General features: G+C 36.9%; 7 protein-coding genes, 1 long non-coding RNA gene and 1 pseudogene across 16 annotated transcripts; 2 read left to right on the top strand and 7 right to left on the bottom strand.

Annotated features, from left to right (window-relative positions):
- Positions 1-804: 804 nt before the first annotated feature.
- Positions 805-1,801, bottom strand: LOC108852026 (uncharacterized). Its single transcript, XM_018625513.2, has one exon. It carries the CDS (start codon positions 1,602-1,604, stop codon positions 969-971), a length of 636 nt encoding a protein of 211 aa, XP_018481015.1. The 5' UTR covers positions 1,605-1,801; the 3' UTR covers positions 805-968.
- A 454-nt stretch (positions 1,802-2,255) lies between these two features.
- On the bottom strand, positions 2,256-5,759 carry LOC108849263 (uncharacterized). Of its 3 annotated transcripts, XR_001949153.2 has the most exons (5): positions 5,606-5,759; positions 5,332-5,511; positions 3,355-5,206; positions 3,039-3,149; positions 2,256-2,462 (listed from the first exon to the last, which is right to left on the bottom strand). XR_001949153.2 is itself a non-coding variant. In XM_018622810.2 (4 exons), exons 1-3 carry the CDS (start codon positions 5,753-5,755, stop codon positions 3,398-3,400), a joined length of 2,139 nt encoding a protein of 712 aa, XP_018478312.2. In that variant the 5' UTR covers positions 5,756-5,759; the 3' UTR covers positions 2,899-3,149; positions 3,355-3,397. The 3 variants fall into 3 exon arrangements, 2 of the variants coding, with proteins under 2 accessions (XP_018478312.2, XP_018478313.1); XM_018622810.2 differs by lacking the exon at positions 2,256-2,462 and having other exon boundaries at positions 2,899-3,149; XM_018622811.2 differs by lacking the exon at positions 2,256-2,462 and having other exon boundaries at positions 2,899-3,149; positions 5,590-5,719.
- Positions 5,760-6,155: 396 nt separating this feature from the next.
- Positions 6,156-8,082, bottom strand: LOC108851671 (uncharacterized). 6 transcript variants are annotated; one of them, XR_008944935.1, is made up of 5 exons: positions 7,306-8,077; positions 6,800-7,012; positions 6,650-6,702; positions 6,493-6,553; positions 6,156-6,387 (listed from the first exon to the last, which is right to left on the bottom strand). It is a non-coding gene; the product is annotated as an uncharacterized LOC108851671 (long non-coding RNA). The 6 variants fall into 6 exon arrangements; XR_001949353.2 differs by having other exon boundaries at positions 6,493-6,702; positions 7,306-8,082; XR_008944934.1 differs by having other exon boundaries at positions 6,156-6,553; positions 6,811-7,012; positions 7,306-8,073.
- Positions 8,083-9,180: 1,098 nt separating this feature from the next.
- LOC108848278 (inactive LRR receptor-like serine/threonine-protein kinase BIR2) lies at positions 9,181-11,306 on the top strand. Its single transcript, XM_018621598.2, has one exon. It carries the CDS (start codon positions 9,295-9,297, stop codon positions 11,086-11,088), a length of 1,794 nt encoding a protein of 597 aa, XP_018477100.1. The 5' UTR covers positions 9,181-9,294; the 3' UTR covers positions 11,089-11,306.
- A 525-nt stretch (positions 11,307-11,831) lies between these two features.
- On the bottom strand, positions 11,832-13,998 carry LOC108851777 (CLAVATA3/ESR (CLE)-related protein 25). Its single transcript, XM_018625245.2, has 2 exons — positions 12,577-13,998; positions 11,832-12,204 (listed from the first exon to the last, which is right to left on the bottom strand). The coding sequence occupies exons 1-2, from the start codon at positions 12,771-12,773 to the stop codon at positions 12,168-12,170; spliced, it is 234 nt and encodes a 77-aa protein (XP_018480747.1). The 5' UTR covers positions 12,774-13,998; the 3' UTR covers positions 11,832-12,167.
- A 139-nt stretch (positions 13,999-14,137) lies between these two features.
- LOC108849534 (uncharacterized) lies at positions 14,138-16,213 on the bottom strand. 2 transcript variants are annotated; one of them, XM_057008590.1, is made up of 10 exons: positions 15,999-16,213; positions 15,812-15,903; positions 15,647-15,733; positions 15,455-15,559; positions 15,269-15,373; positions 15,055-15,193; positions 14,854-14,969; positions 14,719-14,775; positions 14,460-14,645; positions 14,138-14,325 (listed from the first exon to the last, which is right to left on the bottom strand). In XM_057008590.1, exons 1-9 carry the CDS (start codon positions 16,159-16,161, stop codon positions 14,568-14,570), a joined length of 942 nt encoding a protein of 313 aa, XP_056864570.1. In that variant the 5' UTR covers positions 16,162-16,213; the 3' UTR covers positions 14,138-14,325; positions 14,460-14,567. The 2 variants fall into 2 exon arrangements, with proteins under 2 accessions (XP_056864570.1, XP_018478594.1); XM_018623092.2 differs by having other exon boundaries at positions 14,138-14,309.
- Positions 16,214-16,343: 130 nt separating this feature from the next.
- LOC108848524 (transcription factor MYB35) lies at positions 16,344-17,757 on the bottom strand. The gene is made up of 3 exons (XM_018621914.2): positions 17,420-17,757; positions 17,217-17,346; positions 16,344-17,142 (listed from the first exon to the last, which is right to left on the bottom strand). The coding sequence occupies exons 1-3, from the start codon at positions 17,550-17,552 to the stop codon at positions 16,458-16,460; spliced, it is 948 nt and encodes a 315-aa protein (XP_018477416.1). The 5' UTR covers positions 17,553-17,757; the 3' UTR covers positions 16,344-16,457.
- Positions 17,758-17,901: 144 nt separating this feature from the next.
- Positions 17,902-19,980, bottom strand: LOC108848523 (probable prolyl 4-hydroxylase 7). The gene is made up of 8 exons (XM_018621912.2): positions 19,788-19,980; positions 19,604-19,690; positions 19,460-19,517; positions 19,250-19,354; positions 18,905-18,962; positions 18,641-18,816; positions 18,480-18,540; positions 17,902-18,366 (listed from the first exon to the last, which is right to left on the bottom strand). The coding sequence occupies exons 1-8, from the start codon at positions 19,895-19,897 to the stop codon at positions 18,065-18,067; spliced, it is 957 nt and encodes a 318-aa protein (XP_018477414.1). The 5' UTR covers positions 19,898-19,980; the 3' UTR covers positions 17,902-18,064.
- Positions 19,981-22,756: 2,776 nt separating this feature from the next.
- LOC108848525 (ethylene-responsive transcription factor RAP2-3-like) lies at positions 22,757-23,300 on the top strand (annotated as a pseudogene).
- The last annotated feature ends 246 nt before the right edge of the window (positions 23,301-23,546 follow it).

The following is a 23,546-nucleotide window of genomic DNA, read 5'->3' as shown; positions in this document are numbered from 1 at the left end:
CAATTAACGTGTTTGGTCAGACACCAGATAGAGATTTTTTCCAGCTTCCTTGGCTAAAACAGAAGGATGATACCCTGAAACAAACAGTAACTAACCGGTTAACAAAAGAGAGGAAGCAGAGGTCTTGTTCGTTTGTTACTATGTACCTTCTCTTTAAGCGTTTTAAGAAGACCAACACTAGCTTCTAAATTCTCTTTACACAAATCGTACACGTCCTCCCAGCAATCAACGTTTTTCATACACCAGATTGCGATTTCTATAGCTTCCTTTGCTAAACCAGGGTTTCCTGCATGCAACAGATATATGAAGAAGAGAGAAGAATTCAAGGATTGAAGATGATTCAAGGTTTTTGGTGTGTGTTATCAATAATACCTTCACTAGCTAATCCCAAAGACAAAGTGAACATAAATCTAGGGAGTTGCTTGTCTGTTAATACACAGGCAAGAATCACATCCTTTAACGAGGTATAAGTTTTTAGTAACCTCGTTATATCCTGTATATGAATACATAGACCACAGCTGTTATCAGTGCTTTTACTTACTGAGCCATCCCTACATAACAGTGGCATGTTTTCTCAGTGTAAATGCACATGTGTCTCGAATTTGGACCAGCAACTTTAACTTCGAAGATATATTTTTGAATATCTTCATCCATTTTTATAAAACTATGGTTTAACTTGATCTTCACTGGTCTATCTCAATGACAAAAGGAGATTTTATTTTTGATCACTTTTGTGTTAGTCTTGTAGAGGTTCAATTGTTCTTCGCATGTTCATCTTATAGAGATTTTGATTAGTGTTACAAAAAGAAAAAAAGAGATTTTGATTTATATAGTCTTGTGTTCTAATGACATTACATCAGTATAAAAAGATGCGATCTTATGAGCTATTTAGCTCCAACCCACAAAAAAAAAAACGAACAAAACCAAACGAATCTTAAGAAAGAAAAAAAAAGATCGCAAAGAAACTCTTAAACTGAACAAGTGACCTCTCGACCTAAAAAGCTAATGTCAGAGTCTTTTGATCTCATCTTCTGGTCAGTTTCTCTGTATCTACCTCGTCGCGCATCAAGTACCAAATGTTGTCTGAACGTTGTGATGAACGCCTCCACTCTCTCGTTAAGCTCCTCATTAGATAACCTCCCTGGCTCAAAATCATCTTCTTCTCCATTAGACTCCACCTCCTTCTTGTGAAGCAAGCAACCTTTCACAGTTTCCTCGAATTCAGGATAATCCCTTTTCTTCTCCTCCACTACACAGTTCTTGATCACTTCCTGTGGTTCCACGACAACGAAATCTTGTCCGGAACAAGCTTGTTCCTCCACCATCCTTGTCTTCCTACTCTTCTTACGTCGCACCATCCTCATTCTACTTCCACAACGAGTCTTGAAATCTTGAGTCTCACCGGGAATAGGACGAGTTGATGTGAAGTAAACGGCTAAGAGAACGACGTTGAGTATAAGAAAGACTAAAGAACGCCATTGCTCGATCAAATAAGATACTGAGTAGAAATGTTTTAGACAAGCCATTGAAAGAACAACAAAAGCGGTCAACAACGATGTACACATGTTTTCTTCCTCCACTCTAAGGTCTCTCTTCATCTCCATTGTTATCTCTCTCTCTTTCTTGCTCTGCTCTGTTTCTTTCTTCCTTTGGCTCGGTGAAGTTGAGATTCTTTATAAGAAATTTTCAAGATTCCTGAACAAGAAGTTGGTGGGTCCGGTTGTGGAAGACCAAATGGCGAACAGAAAGAACAAAATGAAAAGACAGGAGAAGGGGATGAAGGAGGAGACAAGAACAGGCATGCCCCCCCTCTTCCTTCATATCTACTCTTTTTATTCCAGACATCTTATTATTACATTCTTCTCAGGCTTTTCTGATTTTCTTGTTTCCCTTTTTCTTTTTCTCCTTGGGGACCATTTTTCCTTAAAACAATCATTTTCAACTTCCACTATTTGCAACTTTTTTTTGCAGATTTATTCCATACATCAAAAGAAGATGTTTCAGATTATGGATTTTTTTTCTTACAATTATGATAGTTGTTAACATTTAAATAATTAGTTTAACCACATTTGTAATACATGCAATATAGCTTTAAATGAACATGTATATGTAAAAAAACAAACAATATAATTTTCTAGTGAACAGAAAAAAATCCAGAGAAGTGTTAGCTACGCAAAGTTATGTTCAATGGGGAACCGCATGCTAAGCAGATAGGTGGAGAGAGTGGAACAGTTTTCACAGAAAAATGGGGATTATGTAAACAATATACATGTATTTTAGTGATATTGAATTAAGAATAATATACCAGAAAAAAATTGAATAGCAATATGAGTAACAAAAACAATAATTAAAACACATTACACGCCTGCTGCTGCTCTGTCTTGTTAATTCTTTCACACTTGTGTGGCCCCAAGGTTGCTCGTCTTTCCCAAACACATGCGCTCTCTGTTTTGCAAAATGTTCTAATCCCCAAAACAAAATATTCGTATATAAGTACAAGTGCACAGGATAGCTTTTAGTTCAAGTTATTTATAGAGATTGTTTAAAACTAGATCCATTCTAAAAGCTAGAATGTTAGTGTGTTAAACTCAAGAAAATCAACTTATCAATCAACAAAAAAGTTTAATATTCCAATGAAGATTCAATTTCTATTAAAAAAAAACAATGAATCTACATTGAAAACCATTGTTTATACAAACGGGGTTAAAAAGGTTAAGATGAATGAGATCATGAAGAGGGCCACGCTTATGTAGTTTCAGTCAACTTTCATCCTTGCCATATTTGACATTTTAAATATTTTAAGTTTGATCTACTTTCAAAATTCACATGTTTGTTCCTTCTCCCTCGTCTCACTAGATCTCAAAACCCCCTCATAATGAGTTTACTATGGTTAAAGAGTAATATTAACTTTGGTTCCCTGAGTAAAAAAAAGAACACTCTCCAAGTTCCAGTGACTCGAGAACATTGGGTTGTTGTCACAATAAGCTGAAAAGTCAAAAATATAATCCATAAGGTGTCAAGAGAGATTAAGTACATACTTCTCAGCTTAAGCATTTTAGTTGATATTTATCTATATGTTCTCAGGTGTTTCCACTTGCACAAAGAATTTAGCCAGTCTACCATCATCACCTCTCAGACAAGGAGTTAAGCTGCACATGACAAAAGTAAGCATCACTAACTGAACACAAAGCCAGATGCTAGACTCGTGGCAGATGCAGTTTCACAGTTGAAAGGAATGTCGTTATATCATAAAAAAGATGCATATTGTGTCTCAAGACTCTCAACTAATAAGAATGTAAAAACAAAATTGAATGCTACACCAATACATAAGCATGAAACTATGAAACTACTCACATGTGTGGCAACCTCAGCTAGTTGTGGGTTTCCTATAGATGGTTCATTTACTCAAAGTAGATTCAATTTGGTCTTGAGCTTTGTTTTCTTGATGTTGTTTCCATGGAAGGTTATTACTATCGTCGTTTATATTTGCAGATCCTCTCTTTCGTTTCCTTTGGAATGTGTACTTCAGAAGCCGATTTACATTTGCTCTTGGAGGAGACTCACTGATTTGATCTGATACTACTGAACTAACTTTCGAGTCAGAACGCAGATTGACCAAACTAGAAGCCGTCTTGGTAGATAGAATCACACTATCTTCTTCACCTTCACAACTTATCAAAACATCTACTAACGCATCTTCTTTTCTTGATCTCCAACGAGGAAGTGGCTTTATCTTAGTCTCGCTTTCCGTTAAATCAGCATCCTCAACATTAATGGAGACTAAATTAGATTCTTGACATGCCTCCACAAAATTACCAGTCACATGCATATTCTTGCTCTTTTTTCCTTTACGGTCTATACTGATATCACCACTCTCTAGAGTACGTTTTAGCTGCAACTGTTCTTTCAACTCTTTACAGGTTTTAAGGTCATCCACCTCCTCACTCTCAATGGAATCTTCGCCATCTGAAGTTGATGTCTTGGAAGAGGTAACATTAGACTGAGACTGACAAGGTTTTATAAGCTGACTTTGAGACCTAACCGATTTGGCTTTTGGTTTGCCAAACCTTCTCTTTCTCCTTCCTCTTAATTTGCGCGCCTTGCTGGTTTTCTTGAATCCTAATGATGGCATTGTTACCACCTCTGCACTACTAGCTCTAAGAGCAAGAACAAGACATCTTTTGTTTTCCAAAGTGCCAGCTTTTCCAGAAGAGCTCAAGTTCTCTTCACTGTCCTTCTCAGTTGTGCCTTCTTCATCTGCGGAAGAAGATGACTGCCTCTCGAGAACTACCCTTTCCAAAGCATGGATCCTCTGTGTACAACCATTCCTAGACAGCTCAAGCTTTTTGATTCTGATATCACCATCCAACTCTGACTCACATACATCGTTTCCCATCATAGTATCAACAACAACACTTAACCCGTCAAAATCATTTTCATGAGAGAAGCACGTATCTGCAACCTCTTGATTAGGTTTCAAGCTTTCAACAACAACCTTGTGAGCAGAAACCGATTCTTCTTCCTTGTTCACAATGTTCTGCTCCTGAGACTCAGAAGCCTTTGCTTTCTCCAAATTTATATCATTTTCACATTCAACATCATGTGCTGAGCTATGATCAGTATTCACACTTTCAACAACAACCTCTGGTTCAACCTTGTGAGCAGAAACCCTTTCTTCTTCCATGTTCACAAGGTTCCTTTCCTGCGACTCAGAAGCCTTTGCTTTCTCCGAACTCTCATCATTTTCATATGAGCCACGATCCACCTGATCAGGTTTCACACTTTCAAGCACAACCTCTGGATCAATCTCATGAACAGAAACCGTTTCTACTTCTTCCTCGCTCACAACATTCAGCTCCTGCGGCTCACAAGCGTGTAAAGTATTAACCACACTTAACCCGTCAAACTGCTTTTCATCATTTTCACAGTCAACATCATGCTCTTGATCAGGATTCAAACTTTCAACAACAGCCTTGTGAACAGAAACCGTGTCTTCTTCTTCTTCTTCTTCTTCTTCTTCTTCTTCTTCCATGTTCACAAGGTCCAGTTCCTGAGACTCAAAAGCCTTAGCTTTCTCCAATCTATCTCTCACCCATCTAACCTCAGACCTAAGGTCAGTAATAATATCTTCAGCCTCGTGAAGCTGAGCTTCAAGCACATCAATTTTCCGTTGCTGGTTTGATGATATAACATCTGCTTCAATCGTCTGTTGATAAAAGAGCTTTTTAAGTCAGTGAATAGCAACAGCAAAGGCAACCTAAGCTAACATCTTCTTCATCTCTCTAAACAATGTTAAAGATTGTTTCTTGTTGGAGCAGAAAGATAGATAACCTTAGCATCAATCATATGTTTCAATCGGACAAGCAAACGAAGAGCTTCCTCTTTAGTCTCGGAGAGATCGTGGTGAAACCGAGCTGATTTTCTGTCGGAAAGCATAACCCTAGCCGCCGATTCCTTCGCCGTGTTTAGGATTATCTCCGCGTAAGCTTTCTTCAAGCCTGTTGTCGTTTTCTGCCACACACACACACACACAAAAAATGAAGCGAAGCCCAGATCGTTACATCATATAAATCGAGAAAGGAAGCATACAAAGAGTTTTGTTTACATGTAACTCTTCCATGGTCGTAGTATTATATATCGGTCTCAATTTTCTCCCGCCGAAGAGAAAGAAACTCGGTAGACAGACACAGCAACCCACAAAAGGGAAATCAAAAATAAATGTTTCTTCTTTCACCGGTCGGTTAGGAACTGACATGCTTTCTGGTTAAATTACAGTTTCACCCTTTGCGATCTACGAACCGTGCCAAAACGGAAAATCAATTCGGGCTGGTTTATTGGGCTGGGTTATTTATATGAGAATGGGCCTTCAAAAACTTGAGAAAGAAAATTGAGGGGGGGGGGGGGGGGGGAACCAAAGGTTTAGAGTTTTAGGGTGTTTTAATTTTAGTGGGATTTAGGTGAGTTTTGAAGTTATTTGGATGATTTTGATGAAATTTAAAAATATAAATAAAAATCTTTAGGTGATTTGATAAGATATCTTGTATAGATTTTAAAGTTATTTAGGTGATTTGAAACAACAAATACTAGTTTTGGTCTGATCAATACTTTTTTTCTTACGTGTTTATCTACCTAATCACTATGAATATATGCATAAAGAATCAAACTTGGCCATTAACATATATTGAAATATATTACGAACATGGACACTAATGTATAGTTGAATATATTAAAAACATGTCAAATTTTAATCTACTAAAGGAGTCAAAAGAAAACAATAGTTACTAGCCGCAATATTTTGGAGATGGAGAGGCCAGTGAATGCCTTCTCTTCGACAAGGCAAAGGAACCAGCAAATTTATGTGCAATGATGGCTTCTATCCTGGCATTACTGTGGATACATCCACCGCCATGTTATCGTCATTAACATGCAAAATCACCACAATTATTTGTTTCAGACATGACGTAACGCCTCTGTTTGAGAGAGAAAGCATACCCAAGAGTACCAAAGTCTCAGCGAAAACAGTAGCAGCGTTATTCCTTGCTGCTAAAAGAGTCTAAACAAACTCATGAAACCTTTTAACAGTCAATAACCTGTCTAATAACATGGAGTTTGTAATGCATAAAATAAAATCTCAAGCTCAAGGTCTTACCGCACTTAAGAAAGTCTTGTCTCCAGGTTCAGAGAAAAGATAAGCAAGAAGGCCTGCAGCGAGAAACATAAACAGAGCAAAACGTAAATATATTAAAAGGACTGGTACTGAAGAACACATAGTTCTCGGTTCAATGCGAAAGGATCTAACCGAAGCAAAACCTAAGTTATGTTGTCTCCGAAGTCTCCAAGAGAAGTAACCAATGACTATGGAATTTGAAAAAAACGCAAAAGCAGGGTCAGTTCCGAGTAATATGAGTGGAGTAGAAACAGCCAAAAGCTTAAGAACTTTCTGTGTCAAGTGAGCTATCGATGGCTCGAAAAGTACACCAAGAATTCTATCGTTTTCTTCCGATTCAGATTTCTGAACAACAACAAAAAAAATAAAACAACTTAGCTTATGCATAAAACATACACAATTTACACCTTAGTTCAACCTTCGAATGAATCCTAATCAACTACAAGGTTTCTATACTAACCCTCACTACCACATTAGGATACAAGCGATTAAAAAATAGATGTGAGAGGCAATGAAATTGGAGAACCATAAAGTTCATCAATTTATCACTAATTCAACTTGTCAAATCCATCTATATTACATTGAGAGGCAAAAACGAGAGAGTTACGAGAGAAAGATAAAGACCAAACTCGCAAGACCTGGTTCTTATCAATGAGCTTCTGAGTTGAGAAGAAAGTAGCTCAAAGCGATTCATTGTGTGGCAGCTCGAACCGATCAACAATTCTACAGCAAAACCATGGTGAAAGCTTCACATAAGTGATAAAACAGATGAGATCCACGAACTCACCATCACTCTCTTCATCCCATTCTCCACGGTGGCTTACTCGACAATATGCGTGATGCAAGAGATGAAGGAGTTTTTTTTACGGCAAGGCAATGCTTTTTTTTTCTTTCAGTTCTCTCAAATAACATCTGTAGATATGTTATTCTATGGGTGTTGTTTCTGACTAGAAAATGACGTAAAGTATTCTCAAATCCTCTTTACAATTTGTTTTCTCTAAATACTGTTTAGCTTTTAATAACACTAGATCTGGGATAGTTTTTATAAGTTGTTAATTGAATAACAGGAGATTTCAAATGATATTTAATAACTTTACACAAACTCCATGTTGAATAACAGAGGATTTAAAAAGAAAAATCAAAATCACTACTTGAATAACCGGGGATTTTAATCAAATCTTACAATCTCCTAAAATTCTTGGTTCAATACACCCCCTTGAGTATAACCCCTTTTGAGATTTTGAGAAGAGTTGCAACGAGAAAGACTATGGTAACATGTAGTATTAAAGCTAACCATCGTTTAATCACGGAACGGAATCGCAGAAAAAAATAATTAAGCTAGAGAAAAAATTAATAAAACTGTAAAAAAATTCAAAATTTACGGAACGATGGATAAATATTTAATTGATCAAAATATTTTCTACGGTATTCACCTTTTATAAGAAAAATAACTAATATTTATTAAAACTACTTTAGCTCTTATTATAAATATTTAGCTTATCTTTTAATATGATATTTAATAGTAGATTGATATTTCATAATATTATAAAACAAATTATAATATAAATTTTTAACATAACTATATATCATAAAAGATTATTGCTATTTATTTTAAAAATTAAAATGATATTAACATATAGTTTAGTAATATGAAAGTGTTGATTTATAATTTTTTTCCACCATAATCTACTAAAACTCATTTTTCCACTTAGTAAAAGTTCTCTTTATATTTATATCAGCAAAAATGTAAACCTGTGTTTTTGTGTTTTTTAATCATTTCACAATTTAGGTTTTGATTGATAACCTTATGGAATAGCGTAAAGTCAAGATATTATTAACTTTGTAAAAGTTCTTTATACTTAAAAAGTATCATAATATTGTAGTTTAATGATTTTAAGAATCTAGAAGATATATACAAGATTTCTGAAGTTTTGTTTTATCAGTGAAATCGTTTAGAATTTAAGGTGGTGTTATTCAATCGATGATCTAAAATGAATTATAAAAAATTACAATTCATTAAATTTGAAATTTAAAAATAGTTTAAGTTGGTGCATTCTAAAATAGACTCAGTGGACTTTGGGTTTTTATTAGACTCCACCAATAAATGATTTGAAATTAATTTAAAATACAACGAATTTTAGAATCCTTAAAAGTTAGAATAACACATTTAAAAACCTTGATTTAAATCATTCATTTGATAACACTAGATTTTAATCATGCCCTAAGACCAAAAAATACATCACCTGAAATTCTAATCAAAGCAAGTGAGACAAGAAAGTTTTGCAATCACTGAAATGTTAGAATTGGTAATTAGAGATCATGTGTTATACTATACTTTGATGCTATAAACATGTCTAATGTACAATCCACGGGACAATTCAACTTCAGAAAAAAAAAAGAAAGAGGAAAAACAATTCCAATTAAATTTTCAAGTCATGTAATTAAGATGAACAAAGAAAAATAAATAAAAAAGACATCAATGTAGACGACTACTCTGCATCAGTCGCGACGACCGTTCAACACGTCTGACTTGCAGCCTTTGTCTCTCTCTTAAACAAACAAAAAAAAAACTTTACTTTTAATCCAAACCCCCCAGAAGAAAAAAAAACCTCTGAAACCATTCGTCCATGGAGTCGATCAGCTCAAAACCAAGAAACCTCCTTCCTCTGCTCATCATCTTCCTCTGCTACTCCCCTGCTCTGACATCCGACGAAGACGACATAAGATGCCTACGAGGAATCCACACCTCTCTCACCGACCCTCACGGCTTTCTCAAATCATGGAACTTCGCGAACACCACCGTCGGATTCCTCTGCAGCTTCGCCGGCGTCTCCTGCTGGAACAACCAAGAAAACAGAGTCCTCAACCTCGAGCTCAGAGACATGTCTCTCTCCGGTCAAATCCCCGACTCTCTTCAATTCTGCAGGAGCTTACAGAAGCTAGACCTCTCCGGCAACCGGTTAACCGGTTCCATCCCTCGCCGCCTCTGTTCTTGGCTACCGTTCTTGGTCTCTCTCGATTTGTCCAACAATCAACTAAACGGCGAGATTCCTCCCGAGTTAGCTGAGTGTAGGTTCGTGAACTCTTTGGTTCTCTCTGATAACCGGTTATCCGGTCAAATCCCGGTTCAGTTATCCTCTCTAGGTAGACTAGTCACCTTCTCTGTTTCCAACAATAAGCTCACAGGTCGCATTCCTTCTTTCTTCACCTCGCCGAGTTACTCCTCTGATGATTTCAACGGGAACAAAGGTCTCTGCGGTCGTCCTTTGTCTTCTTCCACCACCTGTGATGGAGGGTTAAGCAAGAAGAATCTCGCTATTATAATCGCAGCTGGTGTGTTCGGCGCTGCTGTATCGATTGTTGTTTGGTGGTATTATTACTATTATCATACAAGCAGTTTAACGGAAGAAGAAAGAGTTAGTAGTTTGGCGCAGAGGCTTAGAATCCATAAGCTCGTTCAGGTCTCTCTGTTTCAGAAGCCTTTGGTTAAGGTTAAACTCGGTGACTTGATGTCTGCGACTAATCACTTCAGCTCTGAGAACGTGATCGTTAAAACTAGAACGGGGACGACGTACAAGGCGCTTCTCCCCGACGGCTCGGCGCTCGCGGTGAAGCATCTGAGGGGGTGTAAGCTCGAGGAGAGGGAGTTTAGGCACGAGATGAATCGGCTGTGGGAGCTGCTGCGTCACCCTAACGTAGCGCCGCTTCTTGGTTTCTGCGTTGTGGAAGATGAGAAGTTTCTTGTTTACAAGTACATGTCCAACGGGACGCTGAAGAGGCTGTTGGAGTCTGGTGCGTTTGAGTTAGATTGGTCTACTCGGTTTAGGATCGGTTTAGGTGCTGCGAGGGGTTTAGCTTGGCTTCACCATGGATGTCGCCCTCCTATACTTCACCACAACGTTTGCTCGAGTGTGATTCTCGTCGATGAAGATTTCGACGCGAGGATAGTAGATTCAGGGCTTGCAAGGCTTATGAACAACAACAACAACGAGAGCAGATTCATGACTGGTGAGTTAGGAGAGTTTGGTTATGTGGCTCCTGAGTATTCCACCACGATGGTAGGTTCGTTAAAAGGTGATGTGTATGGACTCGGTGTTGTCCTCTTGGAGTTGGCTACAGGGGTGAAAGCTCTTGGAGGTGGTGAAGGCTTCAAAGGGAGTTTGGTTGATTGGGTGAAACTGCTTGAAAGCTCTGGAAGAATGGGTGATGCGTTCGATGAGGACATTAGAGGGAAAGGGAATGATGAAGAGATCTTGAAGTTTGTTGAGGTTGCTTGTCACTGTGTGGCTCCAAGGCCTAAAGAGAGATGGTCTATGTTTCAGGCGTATCGGTCGCTGAAAGCTTTGGCTGAGAAACAAGGCTACTCGTTCACAGAACATGATGATGACTTCCCTTTGATTTTTGACACACAAGAGAACTAGACTGTGTGAAGTAACCTGTGATGGCCAGGGTTTAGTGGATCTCATTATCTTTGAGGTATTATTATTATTATTATTTGTTGTACTACTTTCCACTGCTAATTTAGATGAAAAATGTATGTGTAGACTATGTTTATTGTAAAAAAACAAAAAAAAACTTGTGTATATGCTATGTTCTTCTGTCAAAGTCTTAAGAAATGTTATGTTGCTTTGGTGTTTAACTGATCAAGAACTAGATTCTGAAGAGTAACTGATAAAAGAATTTAAAAACAGAGGTTTAAGAGTGACAAAAACAAATTTTCACTTGTGTTTTCTTTTAAGAACAAAGAGAGGAGGAATCTGTGTCCCATGCAGATCAGGATAAAGAGTGTTTTTATCAGCAGAATCTTACTTTAGGGTCTGCTTCTCGATACAGTCAAAATCAATCTCAGAGAAAGAAAAGAAGGTAAAGAATGCAAGAAAGAGAAAGAGGTTTTGCAACTGTGCTCACTCCTTTTGTATTCCCCTTTGTCAGATTCCCAAAGTTCAGAAGAACCCAAAAAATGAAAATAGATGTGATTCTAAAGTTGTACAAGGACATGCTTTTTTTTATTAAGAAGCAAACATCATGGAATATTTCTGTTGTTATAGTGGCGAAAGATAATATTTACAAGGCATATAATATTAAATATAAATCAGTAATTTAAGGAGGGAAAATAAGTTCTTGAAAACAGAGCAACTTTAGTTAATGTTTGCTTTAGCAGATGAAACACAGAAGCAAACTTTAACCTTCATAAATTTAAAAAGAACAGGTAAAGAGGAAAACAAGAGAGTTGGATAAAGACATGAGCCTATAATTAATACAAAGTGTTATTACAAAAACCTACAAAGCTCTGAAAAAAAAAAAAAATATCAGCCTCAATCTTCACTTCTAAAAGTATTCAATCTTCAGACATAATGTTCCCAAAAAGAAAAAGAGAGCAATACTTCACATTCCATAATGCTTCCTCAGCAAGAAGAGGATTCATCTTTAGCAAAAGCAGAGCAAGGGTTCACAAGCTATGAGTTTACAGCATATACGTCGTATGTATTGGAGAGCTAAATCAAACTCTTGGTGGCAGTCTTGAAGTTCTTGCTTTCCTGAAGATATAGTTTTGAAACAAAAGCTCAGTAAAGTTGAGTTTTGCTGCAGCAGTACTTTAACTAAAGTGGTCAAGTTCTTTAGAAGTGCCTTTAGTTCTCATAATGCAATAGAAATTAGAGAAAGAAGAATGCTTTTACTAAAACATGATAACATTAGACACTGAAAAGAAGGAAAGAACAATAATTCTGCAGGCTACTAATAATCTTTCTAGAAACGAGTGATCATTGGTATCTGTGTAAAGTTACATTCCAAACAATCTTGAATTGAGCAAAAACTAATACTAGAAGATTGTCAAAAGACTTGATCTCTAATAGCAAACTCAAAGAAGCAAACAAAAGATTGAAGTTGGAGAGAAGATGAGTGAGAACCTGTTGTGGATAGGATCAGGTCCATTTGGAACTTTGCGCTTGCTCTCGGGAAACAGATTCGTATCCTTGCTTCTAAACCGCAAATTCTTGACCTTATCTGTTGATGGAACACTTGTTGCAGAGCTTGCTAAGATACCGACAAGAAGAAACACAATAATACTAAGAGACACAACAGCTCTAAACCCATTTCCACCCATACTCCAACCAACCTAATAATGTCCCTACAGCTTCCTGTTCAACATGAAAAACTGACCAACCATACCAAAGAATAAACTGAGCAGAACATCCATGAAGTTGGTGAAGTGACTGTCACATAAATAGAGGAAGAGATCTTTGGACAGAAGAGGCTAAAAGAAGGGGGGAAAGCGAAATGGGAAGCTAACAAACAAAGCTTATAAGTTGTTTCTATATACCTTTGGAAGACAAATCCGTGATTGGTCTTATTTAAAGATGAAACACACAAAGCAGCAGCATACATAATACATACGTAGGTGTCCACGTAGAGAGAAAAAAAAAGAAAGCAAGCACGAGGAAGAGAAAGCTATGAAAAAACATATCTTTACGTAACATATGGGCCCTGTTAAGTAACTTTTTTTTTCTTTGCTTTGATTTGTGAGTTTTCATGCAGCAAACATTGGGGACCTCACAACCTTCTCTCTAAACATATATTTTAAGCAATTACAAAAGCATAGGATTGTGTTACCTTTTGCGACTGAGTATTAGCAAGCCTACTAGTTTCCTTTCCTTACCACTAGCTTTTTTTTTTCCTTACCACTATCTTAAATCCTTTGGATGTTTCCTTTATTTAAGAAATAAGATAATCAATTAAGAATGTAACAAAGCAGAAGTTAAAAAAAAAACTTGTGAAAAAAGAAGCTAAAGCTAAAACTTTCTTCCTTGTTAAGTATTATCTCCTTACCAAGAAGCCAATTAGTGGTGATCTTCTTCATCTTATAAAGGTACTTACTATATACAATACCTCAAAGGTGCACAAAAAAAAATACAATACCTCAAAGCAAATGAAATTACAAAAAAAAAAAGAGATAGAGAAACATATCCAGACTGAAAAGAAGAGAATCCATATCTGATTGACAGCTAGGGAAGATTGAGTCAGTTTGTTTTCATGTCACAAGCTAACTTCCTTTTGGCGCCTTGGTGGGATAGAGTAGCTTGCCTTGTTACATAGTAAAGCCAAAGTTTAAACAGACCTGGCCCCACAATTTTCTTACTATATATCTGTTAGGGATCAGAACGGTGTCCTTCTATTGTTGATTCTTACAGGGATTTTGTGACCAAAGACATCTCAATATTTCACTCTCGAGATTTCAAGTAACATGCTCAATGGTAGAGTTTTTTTTTTTAACCGAAGTAGAATAAATTAGAAAGAAGGATTCGGAACATACCTCAGTTGCGTCACTTTCATAAAAGTTTTATTTAAGTTAGAAGAAATGCTTAGGATGGTTATTGATATAAATCATACATACTTAAGAAATCATGTGTATAGCAAAGTAAACTGCTCTCTCAGACTGGGTATCAAAAGAAGCCATATGTAATGGGAAAATGAGAAAATTCTAACTGACATCATTTATCAAAGTGTGTTCAACTATAATTTCTGCTTCACAAACACATAGGGCGACATACACACCATTACCGGTTTCATAACTATCATAACACTGCAACTTGTTTCCATCTTAGGACAAACAAAATGGCGATCAATGTACAAAAAAAAACACCTGCAAAGAATATAACCTGAGACGGTAAAAAAACTGTGACAGGAAGAAAATGAAATGAAATTATCTTATATCATATGGCAGAAGCAAATGGTACAAATCAAAGAGCTTGAGATGCATATATTTATTTATTATGGATCTAAAACAACTTACTCTAGTAATCGAAGGTTGGAACAAGCTATAGCTCTTCAATCCCAGCCTCTGTTCAACGCCTTTAAACGACAAAATGGCAAAATGTGACTGCTGAGATTCACTTTGGATTCAAGATTTTCTTGGCTTTTGAGCCCATTTTGGTCCATATATAGCTAGATGTGTCCGGCCAAACCTCCGATCAGTCATCTGTATGACATTACTCTAATCAACACTCATTCAACCCCATTTCATTACAAAACCAGCAAGGGAAATGGTTAACCTTTTCAAGGCATCCGCATGAATCAAGCATTGTGGTTCGTGAAGGATACTCAACCACCTAGGATCAGAATACGCCCATCATGTGAACATCAGAAATGCTTATAAGATGGTTTAAGAAGGAAAGGGTACTACTCACAATAAATGTATTCTCGCCAATTGCTGCCGACTTAGAAATCTGATCCATCAGAACCTCATAATCAACCTCCATGTACGGTGGTGTAACGCTGATATAATCAAATGCTCCATCCTTACCTGATAGCAACAAACAACACTATTAAAAAGAAAAAGGCTGAAGTTTTGCAAAATGTAATTCAAGGCTAGACAAGACAAGACATGCCTAGTAATTTATCTGCACGTTCCAAGAAGTTTTCGACACGAGCAGTGTGTATAACCGAAGCTTCAACAAACCCAGTGTGTTCCAAGTTCGGTTGTAGAACATTTGAAACAACCCAAGGATCCATCTCAACAAAGTGTGCCTGTAGAAAAACCAAACCAAGTTGTTACGCAAAACAACTTCTGCCATTATTATTTATTTTTTCTTTTGCTTTTACCTCAGAACATCCTCGGCTGATTGCTTCGATTCCAACGGATCCTGTACCACTGTACAAATCCAACCACCTCCCAGGACGGAGAGACGTCGGACAACCACCAGCTGCCTATACAGCAAAGAGTAAAGAATCAGTCTTGGAATGTTCTCTAGTCTCAGGTGATATGATAAGAAGCTCCCATTACTTTACCTGGAGAATCCCAAAAGCTGCCCCTTTGACAACTTCCATCATAGGTCTAACATCCATCCCCTTAAGAGAAAGCAACTTCTTTCGTTTGGCCGTTCCTGCAAGCACCTAAAAAAAACAACTCCACACATTTGAGGCAATCAAACAACACAAAAAGATGCTTTAAAAGCACCAAGAAACAAGTAAAATGCACACCTGAAGTAACCTATGAGTTGTTCTTGGCTGCACAGCAACTTCTTCCTCTTTTTGACTGTTCCTTTCCTCCTCTTTCCTTCTCGTCTTCTACAAACGTGTACCCAACAGAAAGTCAGCAACTTTCCACAACTAAAGAACAACACATGAGAGATGAGAGCAATGAACCTTAGATTGAGAGGAGGCAAACTCATTAGCATCATAACCATATCGTTCCAGCAACAGTTTCTTATCCTCGCTTGCCAAACCAGTTCCTATATCTAGTATTCAAGACAAACCCCACAAGACATGAACTGAGAAAAAAGGTGTTGAACAAAGAAATCTATATGTTATCGAAAGATGCAAACTTTCACACTTTTACGGCTAGAGACCACGACGGTGACGACGACGGGTTTCCGAGTGCGCAGTGGAGTAGAAACACTGGTGGGGAAAGAAGAGTACGAGACACCCAGATTCTTACTCATGTCGATGTTGATTCTTAGTGGAGAGACTATGGGAGAAGATAACACGACCGCCATAGCTCTAAAAGGTTTCGACTTTGGAGAGCTTGCAAGTTATGTCAAGAGCTCGCTTAGCAAAGAGAGGGGAGGATAGGCATAAATCAAACACTCTTTACCAGCCAGAAGGTTTGTTTTTTTTTTTTGATCAAGTATGTTTTTGTTTTAGAGACCGAAACATAATTGGATCCCAAGAAGCTTGATAAAGAGAAGAGACAGCTTATTAAAAAAAAAAAAAAACGGTGATACAGTTCTTGAACATGAAACATCATAACACTTTAGGCTACAAGAGAAGTAACAGCAACAAAAGGAAGGATCTAGTAATCGAAGTCATTCAAGAGTTGAGGAAACTGTGACAGCATTTCTTGGTCCTTATCCAATATCTCATCCACAAACGAGCTCGCGGAATGGCATGTTCCAGAGGCCTTGGAAGCAGTCTTCTGGGAGCTGCATTCAAAAGTGAGGTTGCTAGTAGCTGAGGATCCCACTACTTGTGTCTGAGAACTCAGAGGCAAAACAGGATCAGAGAGAAGGTAATCGCTCCAGCAGAATACTTGTGCCCCTTGGTTTGGCTGCGTGATACTAGCAGATGACGACGAGGAAGAGCATGAAGATGTGGTTCCATTGAGTGGATGGTTAGAGAAATGGAACGCGGTTGTTGTTTGGAATTCAGATGAAGAAGTGGGATTAGTAAAGATCATAGGAGAGTTGTGATAGCTCTCATGGCTTGTTGTGTTGTTCCTGATGATTTCCCAGGCTGAGTTGGATTGTGTGAGTATAGAGTTGTTGTTAGACGGTTCTGTTTTGAAGTTTCTGAGAAAAGGTTCGGATGAGTTTCCATGGCCGCTAATGTTTCTGAATTCTGTCAGGACCTGAGAAACAGGTTTATGAGTCACAGGATCTATCCCCATCTTCACCAGCCTCTTCTTCAGCTTCGTGTTCCAGTGGTTCTTCACGTCATTGTCTGTTCTTCCTGGAAGCTTTCTCGCAATCGAAGACCACCTGAGAGCATCACAAATTTTTTTTTTTTGTCATTTTTAAAAGAAGGTAGTTAGCAATTAGGTATCTTTCTTTACCTGCTGCCAATGATTCTGTGACACTGAATGATGAGCTCTTCTTCTTGTGGAGAGAAGCTGTCATGTTTAAGGTCAGGTCTTAAGTAATTAGTCCATCTCAATCTACAGCTTTTTCCACATCGATTCAGACCTGCACCAAAGACAAAAAAAATAAACTCAGACTTGTACAATGAAAATTGGTAAAAGAGACTTATGAACAAGACCTGCTTTTTTGGGGATCAAACTCCAGTTTCCTACACCATGGATTGCAACATAAGCGAGGATCTTAGCATCTTCTTCTGCAGTCCAGAGACCTTTCTTCACATTGGATTTGTCACAACATGGAGGCCTTCCCATTCTTGTGGGTTATTCTCAGACACAAGAGAGGAGAAGAAGAAGATGGTGAGAAGTGACTAAAAGTACCACAAGAAAGGCTTTATGGAAATAGAATGATGCAATGCAAAAGCTCTGAGACATGGGTTTTAGAGAGAGAGAGAGAGAAATAGAAGGTGAGGATCTCATGCTTGGAGGCTCCTAGTTAACGGTAATTGCATGATTGTTACACTTCATTAGAAATATAAGAGTTTCTAAGTGCATGACGTAGTTTACACAACTATCATCCCATGTACACTAACATCATGTATATTATTAATACACAATCAGTTATCATGTATTCCTTGCTTGAGGTTGAAGATAGAAAACAAAATAAACATGAAACAAGAAGCTGCTTATTAAGAACATAGCATCAGAATTATTCATTTTTTAGTATTTGTTCAAACATTTTTCCTTATATAGACCAAAAGGTTTCTCTACACACTAAAATTTTTCAATCCTTTAATAAGACCTTTGATTTTTTTACTTGGTTGTTGTTAAGATGAGCAGGCTTTGCAGCTCTTTCTGCAGTAACCTTGGTCTGTTTCTGAACCCATCATGTACGTTGGATTCTTCTGACATTCCCCTGCCTTTGCCCATTTCTCGCAGCTCTCGTTCTCGTCCACACACCCAGTTGTCCTGGAAACAGGTCTTTCGAATGACTTGACATGAATCCATCTGGTTGCTGACCATTTCTCTCCCTCAACCACTGGACAGCTTCCATGTAAGCTGCTCGGATCTGTGGTTGCATTTGGATGGAGATTGAAGAATAGCAATGCGTCCCCTTTCCTCGGTTTCACTGCAAAGATACACACACTCAGATTGTGCAATATATACCACTTGGAAAGATAGAATCATACTTAAAGCAAAATTGCATGTTGAAGAATACATATGTATGTGTGTTTCTACTACCTGCATAACCTTGTTTGGCACATTGGGTCCAGCTATCGTCTTTGGGTTGAGCTGTTGCGCCCTTTAAGAAATGAATGAACAGAGAGAGGCCACTCAAGAAATGAAATCCAAATCCTTAGGTTTAGGGAATGGGAAGTGGGATATATATGTGAATTATTTACCTTCCACATGGGAAACACAGTTTCTCCACCCTTTTCGACGTTGGACAAGTACATCAGTACAGTGGCGATCCGATGACCACCAAGCTGTAGGTTTACTTGGTCGTGAAAGTAGTCAAAATGCGGTTCATATTTCTGACCATTCTCGTAGTGCAATATTTGCATAGATTCTCCATTTTCTGATAGGTAAAAAAAGAAGAGATGAGTGTTTTGCACAAGTAAAGATAAAAGTAAGAAAAGTATTCATATGCCTCAGACAATAAATACCCTCGGGAAGAAAGGTCCACGCGGCAAGTTTTGCCTCGACATTAGCAACTACATCATCCTGCACCGACACAAAACATTACTCAATCATGCTTTCAAGCTCAAGGGTCAAAGAATCACAGAAAACCTATAGAACAACCATAGAAGAAGGCCATCCTAGATAGGGTTACTTGGTGGTATTAATAACAGAGAACTAGTCTCTGTCTAGTAGGTGAAGTAAGCTTAGCCAAATACAATTGCATACAAAAGTAAAGATTAAACCTCAAGAAGAAAAACATGGCAAATTCAACTGATTGGACGAAACAAAACCAGATTTATATAACAACCTATACAGAAGAGAAGCTTCACCTGTCTTTTGGAAAGAAACATTCCAGAACTAGTGCGCACTTCACTTTCCACGCTCTCACCTGAATCATTATCAGCAACCATTGACTTCTCAAGCTTCCCTTTCGCCTTTTAAAAAAAAAAAACATATTATCTGAATTCAGTCCTATAACATTCAATTATCATCACTAAGTTCAAACAAACAAACAAAAACAAACAAGAAAATGATAGTACCAAATTGATGAAATGATCACATTCCTCATCAGTAAGAAGTCCCTTGTACAAAAACACCCTGCAGAAGCCAATCACATACTTATAAATCATCAAAGTTCTTTTTTTTTAATTAGCAAAAGGCAACAAACAAACAAAGGAACCAACCTAGGAGTCCAAGAGAGCTGAGTGACACGACTTGGATCAATAACTAGAGACGAACCACTTGTCTTCTGCTTAATCACTGACCCTTCTCTGCCCCATCCCAACCAATAATAAAAAAAAAAAACAAATCTTCATCAGTCAAACCAATGCGAAAGAACATCATCATCTGAGAGAGAGACGACCATACCTGTTATTACTACTCCATCGAGGGAGGAATCTGATGGAAGCAGACGAAATTGGAGGGAAAATCAGGATAAGAGACAGCGATAACGCGAGAAGAAGATTTCGAGAATCCATTTTCCTCTACTGAGAAAAGAAACGAGAAGAGAAGACTTTTTGGTGGCGAAGACCAGACAGACGTTTTAATTAGTAAACGATTTTGTAATCTTCTCTCAATTCTCACCCCCCCCCCCCCCCCCCCCTCCTCAACTATTTTCTTCTTCTTAATTTGACTCCCTAGTTTCGAGATCTTTCAATTTCATACCCTTTTTTAGTGTTAACTGTAATTTTCCTCCCTTCCCCTTTGACTAGATTCTTTAACTCTTTCTTACCAGACAGCATTTAATTTTTTTTATTGTTGACCAAATAATAAAATAAAGTTTTGTAAGTTGTCAATATCAATATTAACTCTTTCTTACCAGACAGCATTTAATTTTTTTTATTGTTGACCAAATAATAAAATAAAGTTTTGTAAGTTGTCAATATCAATATAAATTATGGACTAATGTTTATTTAAGATCTGAAGATTATTTCGTTCTTATTTCGTACGATATTTTGATAAAAGACTAATTGGTATCATCAAACTGTTGAAGAAATCAATGTGTTCTCCAATGCAATTTGCGAATTAAAAAATTAGCTAGTTATCACATTTTCTTGATTATTAAAATAACAGTAATAAATAAATAATTTATTAGTAAATAAAAATTTAAAATAATCATCTTCAAATTCAGTTATTATCAATTTCTATATGTATGTTGGTGCTTATGTTATTATTTATTTTTGTAAATAAAAATTACTTAACCGGAAAAGAAAAGTTTTGCAGGCCGTCTTATATCCACCAAAGCATCTGATTCTTGAGAATCTGTCAAGTTTTGAGGATTTGAATGTTAAACCTTGAAACAATCAATGTACTATTGCAGATCCTTAAACAGACACTGGTTTCATGAAACTTCTCTACTCATCAGTTAGATAGTGTGTAGACAAGAAACTTAAATGAACCAGTTTCTGCTCACTGAAAGTCAAAGCATTTATAACTAGACTCAGAAAATAACTGCGAAAGTTATGCTAACTTTTAGGAGCTGCTCTTGTTTTCTTTCGTTAATGCTGATTTTAAGGCTCTTTTCACTTTTAGGAGTTGTTTCGTTGAAATATGAGAAGAAATTCTGCGTTTGTAGTTGATGCATGCATGATTTATGATTGCCTAAGCTTGCGCCAAGAATTTACTGCTAGCCACTTTTGAGTTGGGCTTTCCACTTTGCTCTTAATATGCCCTTTCGAGGCCCAATCTTTTGATAGTTCATTTGGAATCCTCGTTCTCAAGAACGTTTTGGTTAATCATATTTTAGTTTGGTTAAGTTTCTATTCCATTCTGCTAATATTTGGATTCGGATGCAACGTTTGAATCAATACAAACATAGTTTAATAAAAAAATCCCATTTTTAAAAGTTTAAATTTAAGAAATCCTTGTTTTAGAAATTTATTTTTTTATATTTTAAAGTTACTTATATATATATATATATATATATATATATATATATATATTTTATTTATATATATATTTTATTTTATTTTTAATATTAATTACAATTTTTTAATCGAATAAAGGTTATTAGTCTATAGTTACTAAATTTTTTATAACAAATGCAAATATAAATTTAATTATAAATATTTATTATATTCTTAATATATGTGCAAACTTGAAAAAAATCTTATTTTTAAAATTGGAAGGAGTTATAAACTTAAAAATACAACAAAAGACAAGTTAACTTATACTTCTGACTATTGACTATGCATAATTTAATTAATCAAAAGCTTTGATTATGTTTGCTTTCTTCTTTTTTTGTCGGTTATATTTGATTTCGTTAGTCACGTTTTTCTTCATACTAATACCCGACAAATATTCCAGAGAGCCCATTTTGATTGTACCTCTAATTCAGTTGAGGTAATGCCAATTGCCAAGTAAGCATGCTGCTCACTAACAAATTGAAAAACGACACAGTTTCATATTTAATATGGTTTAATGCTATGCAATTTGACCTTTTTACAAGGCCTTTGTGTGATTATTTAATTGATTAGCCGTAAACCATTTGTTACTATTTAAATATACTAGCGCCTAATAACTGTACATCGGAGCAAGCCGGATAGCCCGCCGAAGGCATCCTGAAATTTTAGCTCAAAGCACTCTCTAACTTTTTGGTCTTTAAGGTTTTTACTCGGAACATGCAACTCTGTTTTAAAGGTTTTACGGGTGGAGTAAGGCAAGAATTGATTTTAATAAGAAAAATAATAAATCCACTTTGTAATGTGGTTTCTAGTTATTGATTTTGTTGTAAGAGTTACTAACTTCAATAACTCTGTTCTAATACACTGATGCACATAAATTTGTTTAACCAGTCCGGCAAAACAAAAATGAATAAAAATATAATATAGTTAGATAATATATTAGAGTTAATATGCTAGAAACCCATAAAAAACGTGATATTAGCAATATACCATATACAGTATAACTCAGTGTGTCAGAATAGATATCTATACTAATAAAGTTGACATGAAACTCTCCACAATCAGCCACGTTACCCTTCCTATGCCCAAATCGCGACACGTGTCGAGCAGAGAACACAACTTCTTTCTTTCCTCACAACTACTTTAATCTGGCATTAATTCTGAGTTTTTCCCTTGAGTAATCAACCCCTTTCTTTAAGATTGCTATTTGCCTCTTCGTTTTCACTATAACCGCCTGAATCTCCAACTATAAATATCAGACCTTCTACCCATATTTGAAAACAATTAAACAAGTAATTTCCGATCTCAAAACGTCAAGCAAATTAAATTAGAGATTATTTTGCTGTTTGCATGAGTAACGATGATTAGAAATTCTTTAAAATAATTATTTAGTTACAATGGCTGTATGTAATTTTGCACCTTTAAACTATAGAAATGGCGTTGAAAGCGGAGGCGGTGGAGAAATAGAAGAGGGAGCCACCTACGGAGAAAAGAAAGAGGAAGAAAGTTTACGGAGGGATACGCAAGCGTCCATAGAGGAAATAGTCGTCAGAGATACGATATCCAGTAAAGGCACCAGAGTCTGGCTCGGGACGTTCAACACGGCGGAGGAAGCCGCCATGGCTTATGACGTGGCGGCTAAGCGTATCCGCCGCGACAAAGCCAAGCTCAACTTCCCAGATCTCCTTCATCCTTCTCCGCTGACATCAGACGATCTGCCTCCGGCGAAGAAGCTCTGTGTACACTCTCAGAGCGAGTTGTCTCACCCGAGTTCGTCGGTTGAGTTGCTTTGGGTTCGGGAGTGGTTACGAGTTTCAGAATCCGAGTTACGGGGTTGAATCTGGTTACGATCTTTTGCAGCAGATATCAAGCTTGGAGTTTTTCCTTGAGCTGGACGGTACCACGACGGAGCAGCCGAGTCAGCTGGACGAGTCTAGATACATGGATTATTGATGATGTTATCTCATCGTATGCATAAATAAAGTTAAAAGTAAAATAAATGAAAAGTCAAATAAAGTCTGTAATATATAGAACATATGTATGTGACCGCCGTTACTTTCTAAAGCTTTACCATCATGGAACTGCATGATGATGATTATGTGTTGCGGTTTTGTAATGTGTAGAAATAAGGTTCGTGGTATTGTTATTTTGTTTTCATTTTATATTTAAGCTGAAGTTTAAATGTTTTACTTTCAGATTTTCATTAATGGAATTTAAGCTTCTC

This window comes from Raphanus sativus, chromosome 4 (genome assembly GCF_000801105.2).
Source record: "Raphanus sativus cultivar WK10039 chromosome 4, ASM80110v3, whole genome shotgun sequence".
Taxonomy (NCBI): domain Eukaryota; kingdom Viridiplantae; phylum Streptophyta; class Magnoliopsida; order Brassicales; family Brassicaceae; genus Raphanus; species Raphanus sativus.
This window is presented reverse-complemented; position numbering and strand designations above follow the sequence as displayed.

Excerpts from the sequence above, each read along its gene's own strand:
- LOC108849263 (XM_018622810.2), bottom strand. The coding sequence starts at position 5,755 with ATGTCAGTTCCTAACCGACCGGTGAAAGAAGAAACATTTATTTTTGAT. Across the intron at positions 5,512-5,605 it reads CGACCATGGAAGAGTTACAT|AAAACGACAACAGGCTTGAA; the intron begins GTAAACAAAACT and ends TGTGTGTGGCAG. Across the intron at positions 5,207-5,331 it reads AACATATGATTGATGCTAAG|ACGATTGAAGCAGATGTTAT; the intron begins GTTATCTATCTT and ends TTTTATCAACAG.
- LOC108848524 (XM_018621914.2), bottom strand. The coding sequence starts at position 17,552 with ATGGGAAGGCCTCCATGTTGTGACAAATCCAATGTGAAGAAAGGTCTC. Across the intron at positions 17,347-17,419 it reads TTTGATCCCCAAAAAAGCAG|GTCTGAATCGATGTGGAAAA; the intron begins GTCTTGTTCATA and ends TCTTTGGTGCAG. Across the intron at positions 17,143-17,216 it reads CACAGAATCATTGGCAGCAG|GTGGTCTTCGATTGCGAGAA; the intron begins GTAAAGAAAGAT and ends TGATGCTCTCAG.
- LOC108848523 (XM_018621912.2), bottom strand. The coding sequence starts at position 19,897 with ATGGATTCTCGAAATCTTCTTCTCGCGTTATCGCTGTCTCTTATCCTG. Across the intron at positions 19,518-19,603 it reads CAGCTCTCTTGGACTCCTAG|GGTGTTTTTGTACAAGGGAC; the intron begins GTTGGTTCCTTT and ends TGGCTTCTGCAG. Across the intron at positions 18,541-18,640 it reads CTGTGTTTCCCATGTGGAAG|GGCGCAACAGCTCAACCCAA; the intron begins GTAAATAATTCA and ends CATTTCTTAAAG.
- LOC108852026 (XM_018625513.2), bottom strand. The coding sequence starts at position 1,604 with ATGGAGATGAAGAGAGACCTTAGAGTGGAGGAAGAAAACATGTGTACA.
- LOC108848278 (XM_018621598.2), top strand. The coding sequence starts at position 9,295 with ATGGAGTCGATCAGCTCAAAACCAAGAAACCTCCTTCCTCTGCTCATC.
- LOC108849534 (XM_057008590.1), bottom strand. The coding sequence starts at position 16,161 with ATGGCGGTCGTGTTATCTTCTCCCATAGTCTCTCCACTAAGAATCAAC. Across the intron at positions 15,904-15,998 it reads CGTGGTCTCTAGCCGTAAAA|ATATAGGAACTGGTTTGGCA; the intron begins GTGTGAAAGTTT and ends CTTGAATACTAG. Across the intron at positions 15,194-15,268 it reads TCAGCCGAGGATGTTCTGAG|GCACACTTTGTTGAGATGGA; the intron begins GTAAAAGCAAAA and ends GTTTTTCTACAG.
- LOC108851777 (XM_018625245.2), bottom strand. The coding sequence starts at position 12,773 with ATGGGTGGAAATGGGTTTAGAGCTGTTGTGTCTCTTAGTATTATTGTG. Across the intron at positions 12,205-12,576 it reads CCTGATCCTATCCACAACAG|GAAAGCAAGAACTTCAAGAC; the intron begins GTTCTCACTCAT and ends CTATATCTTCAG.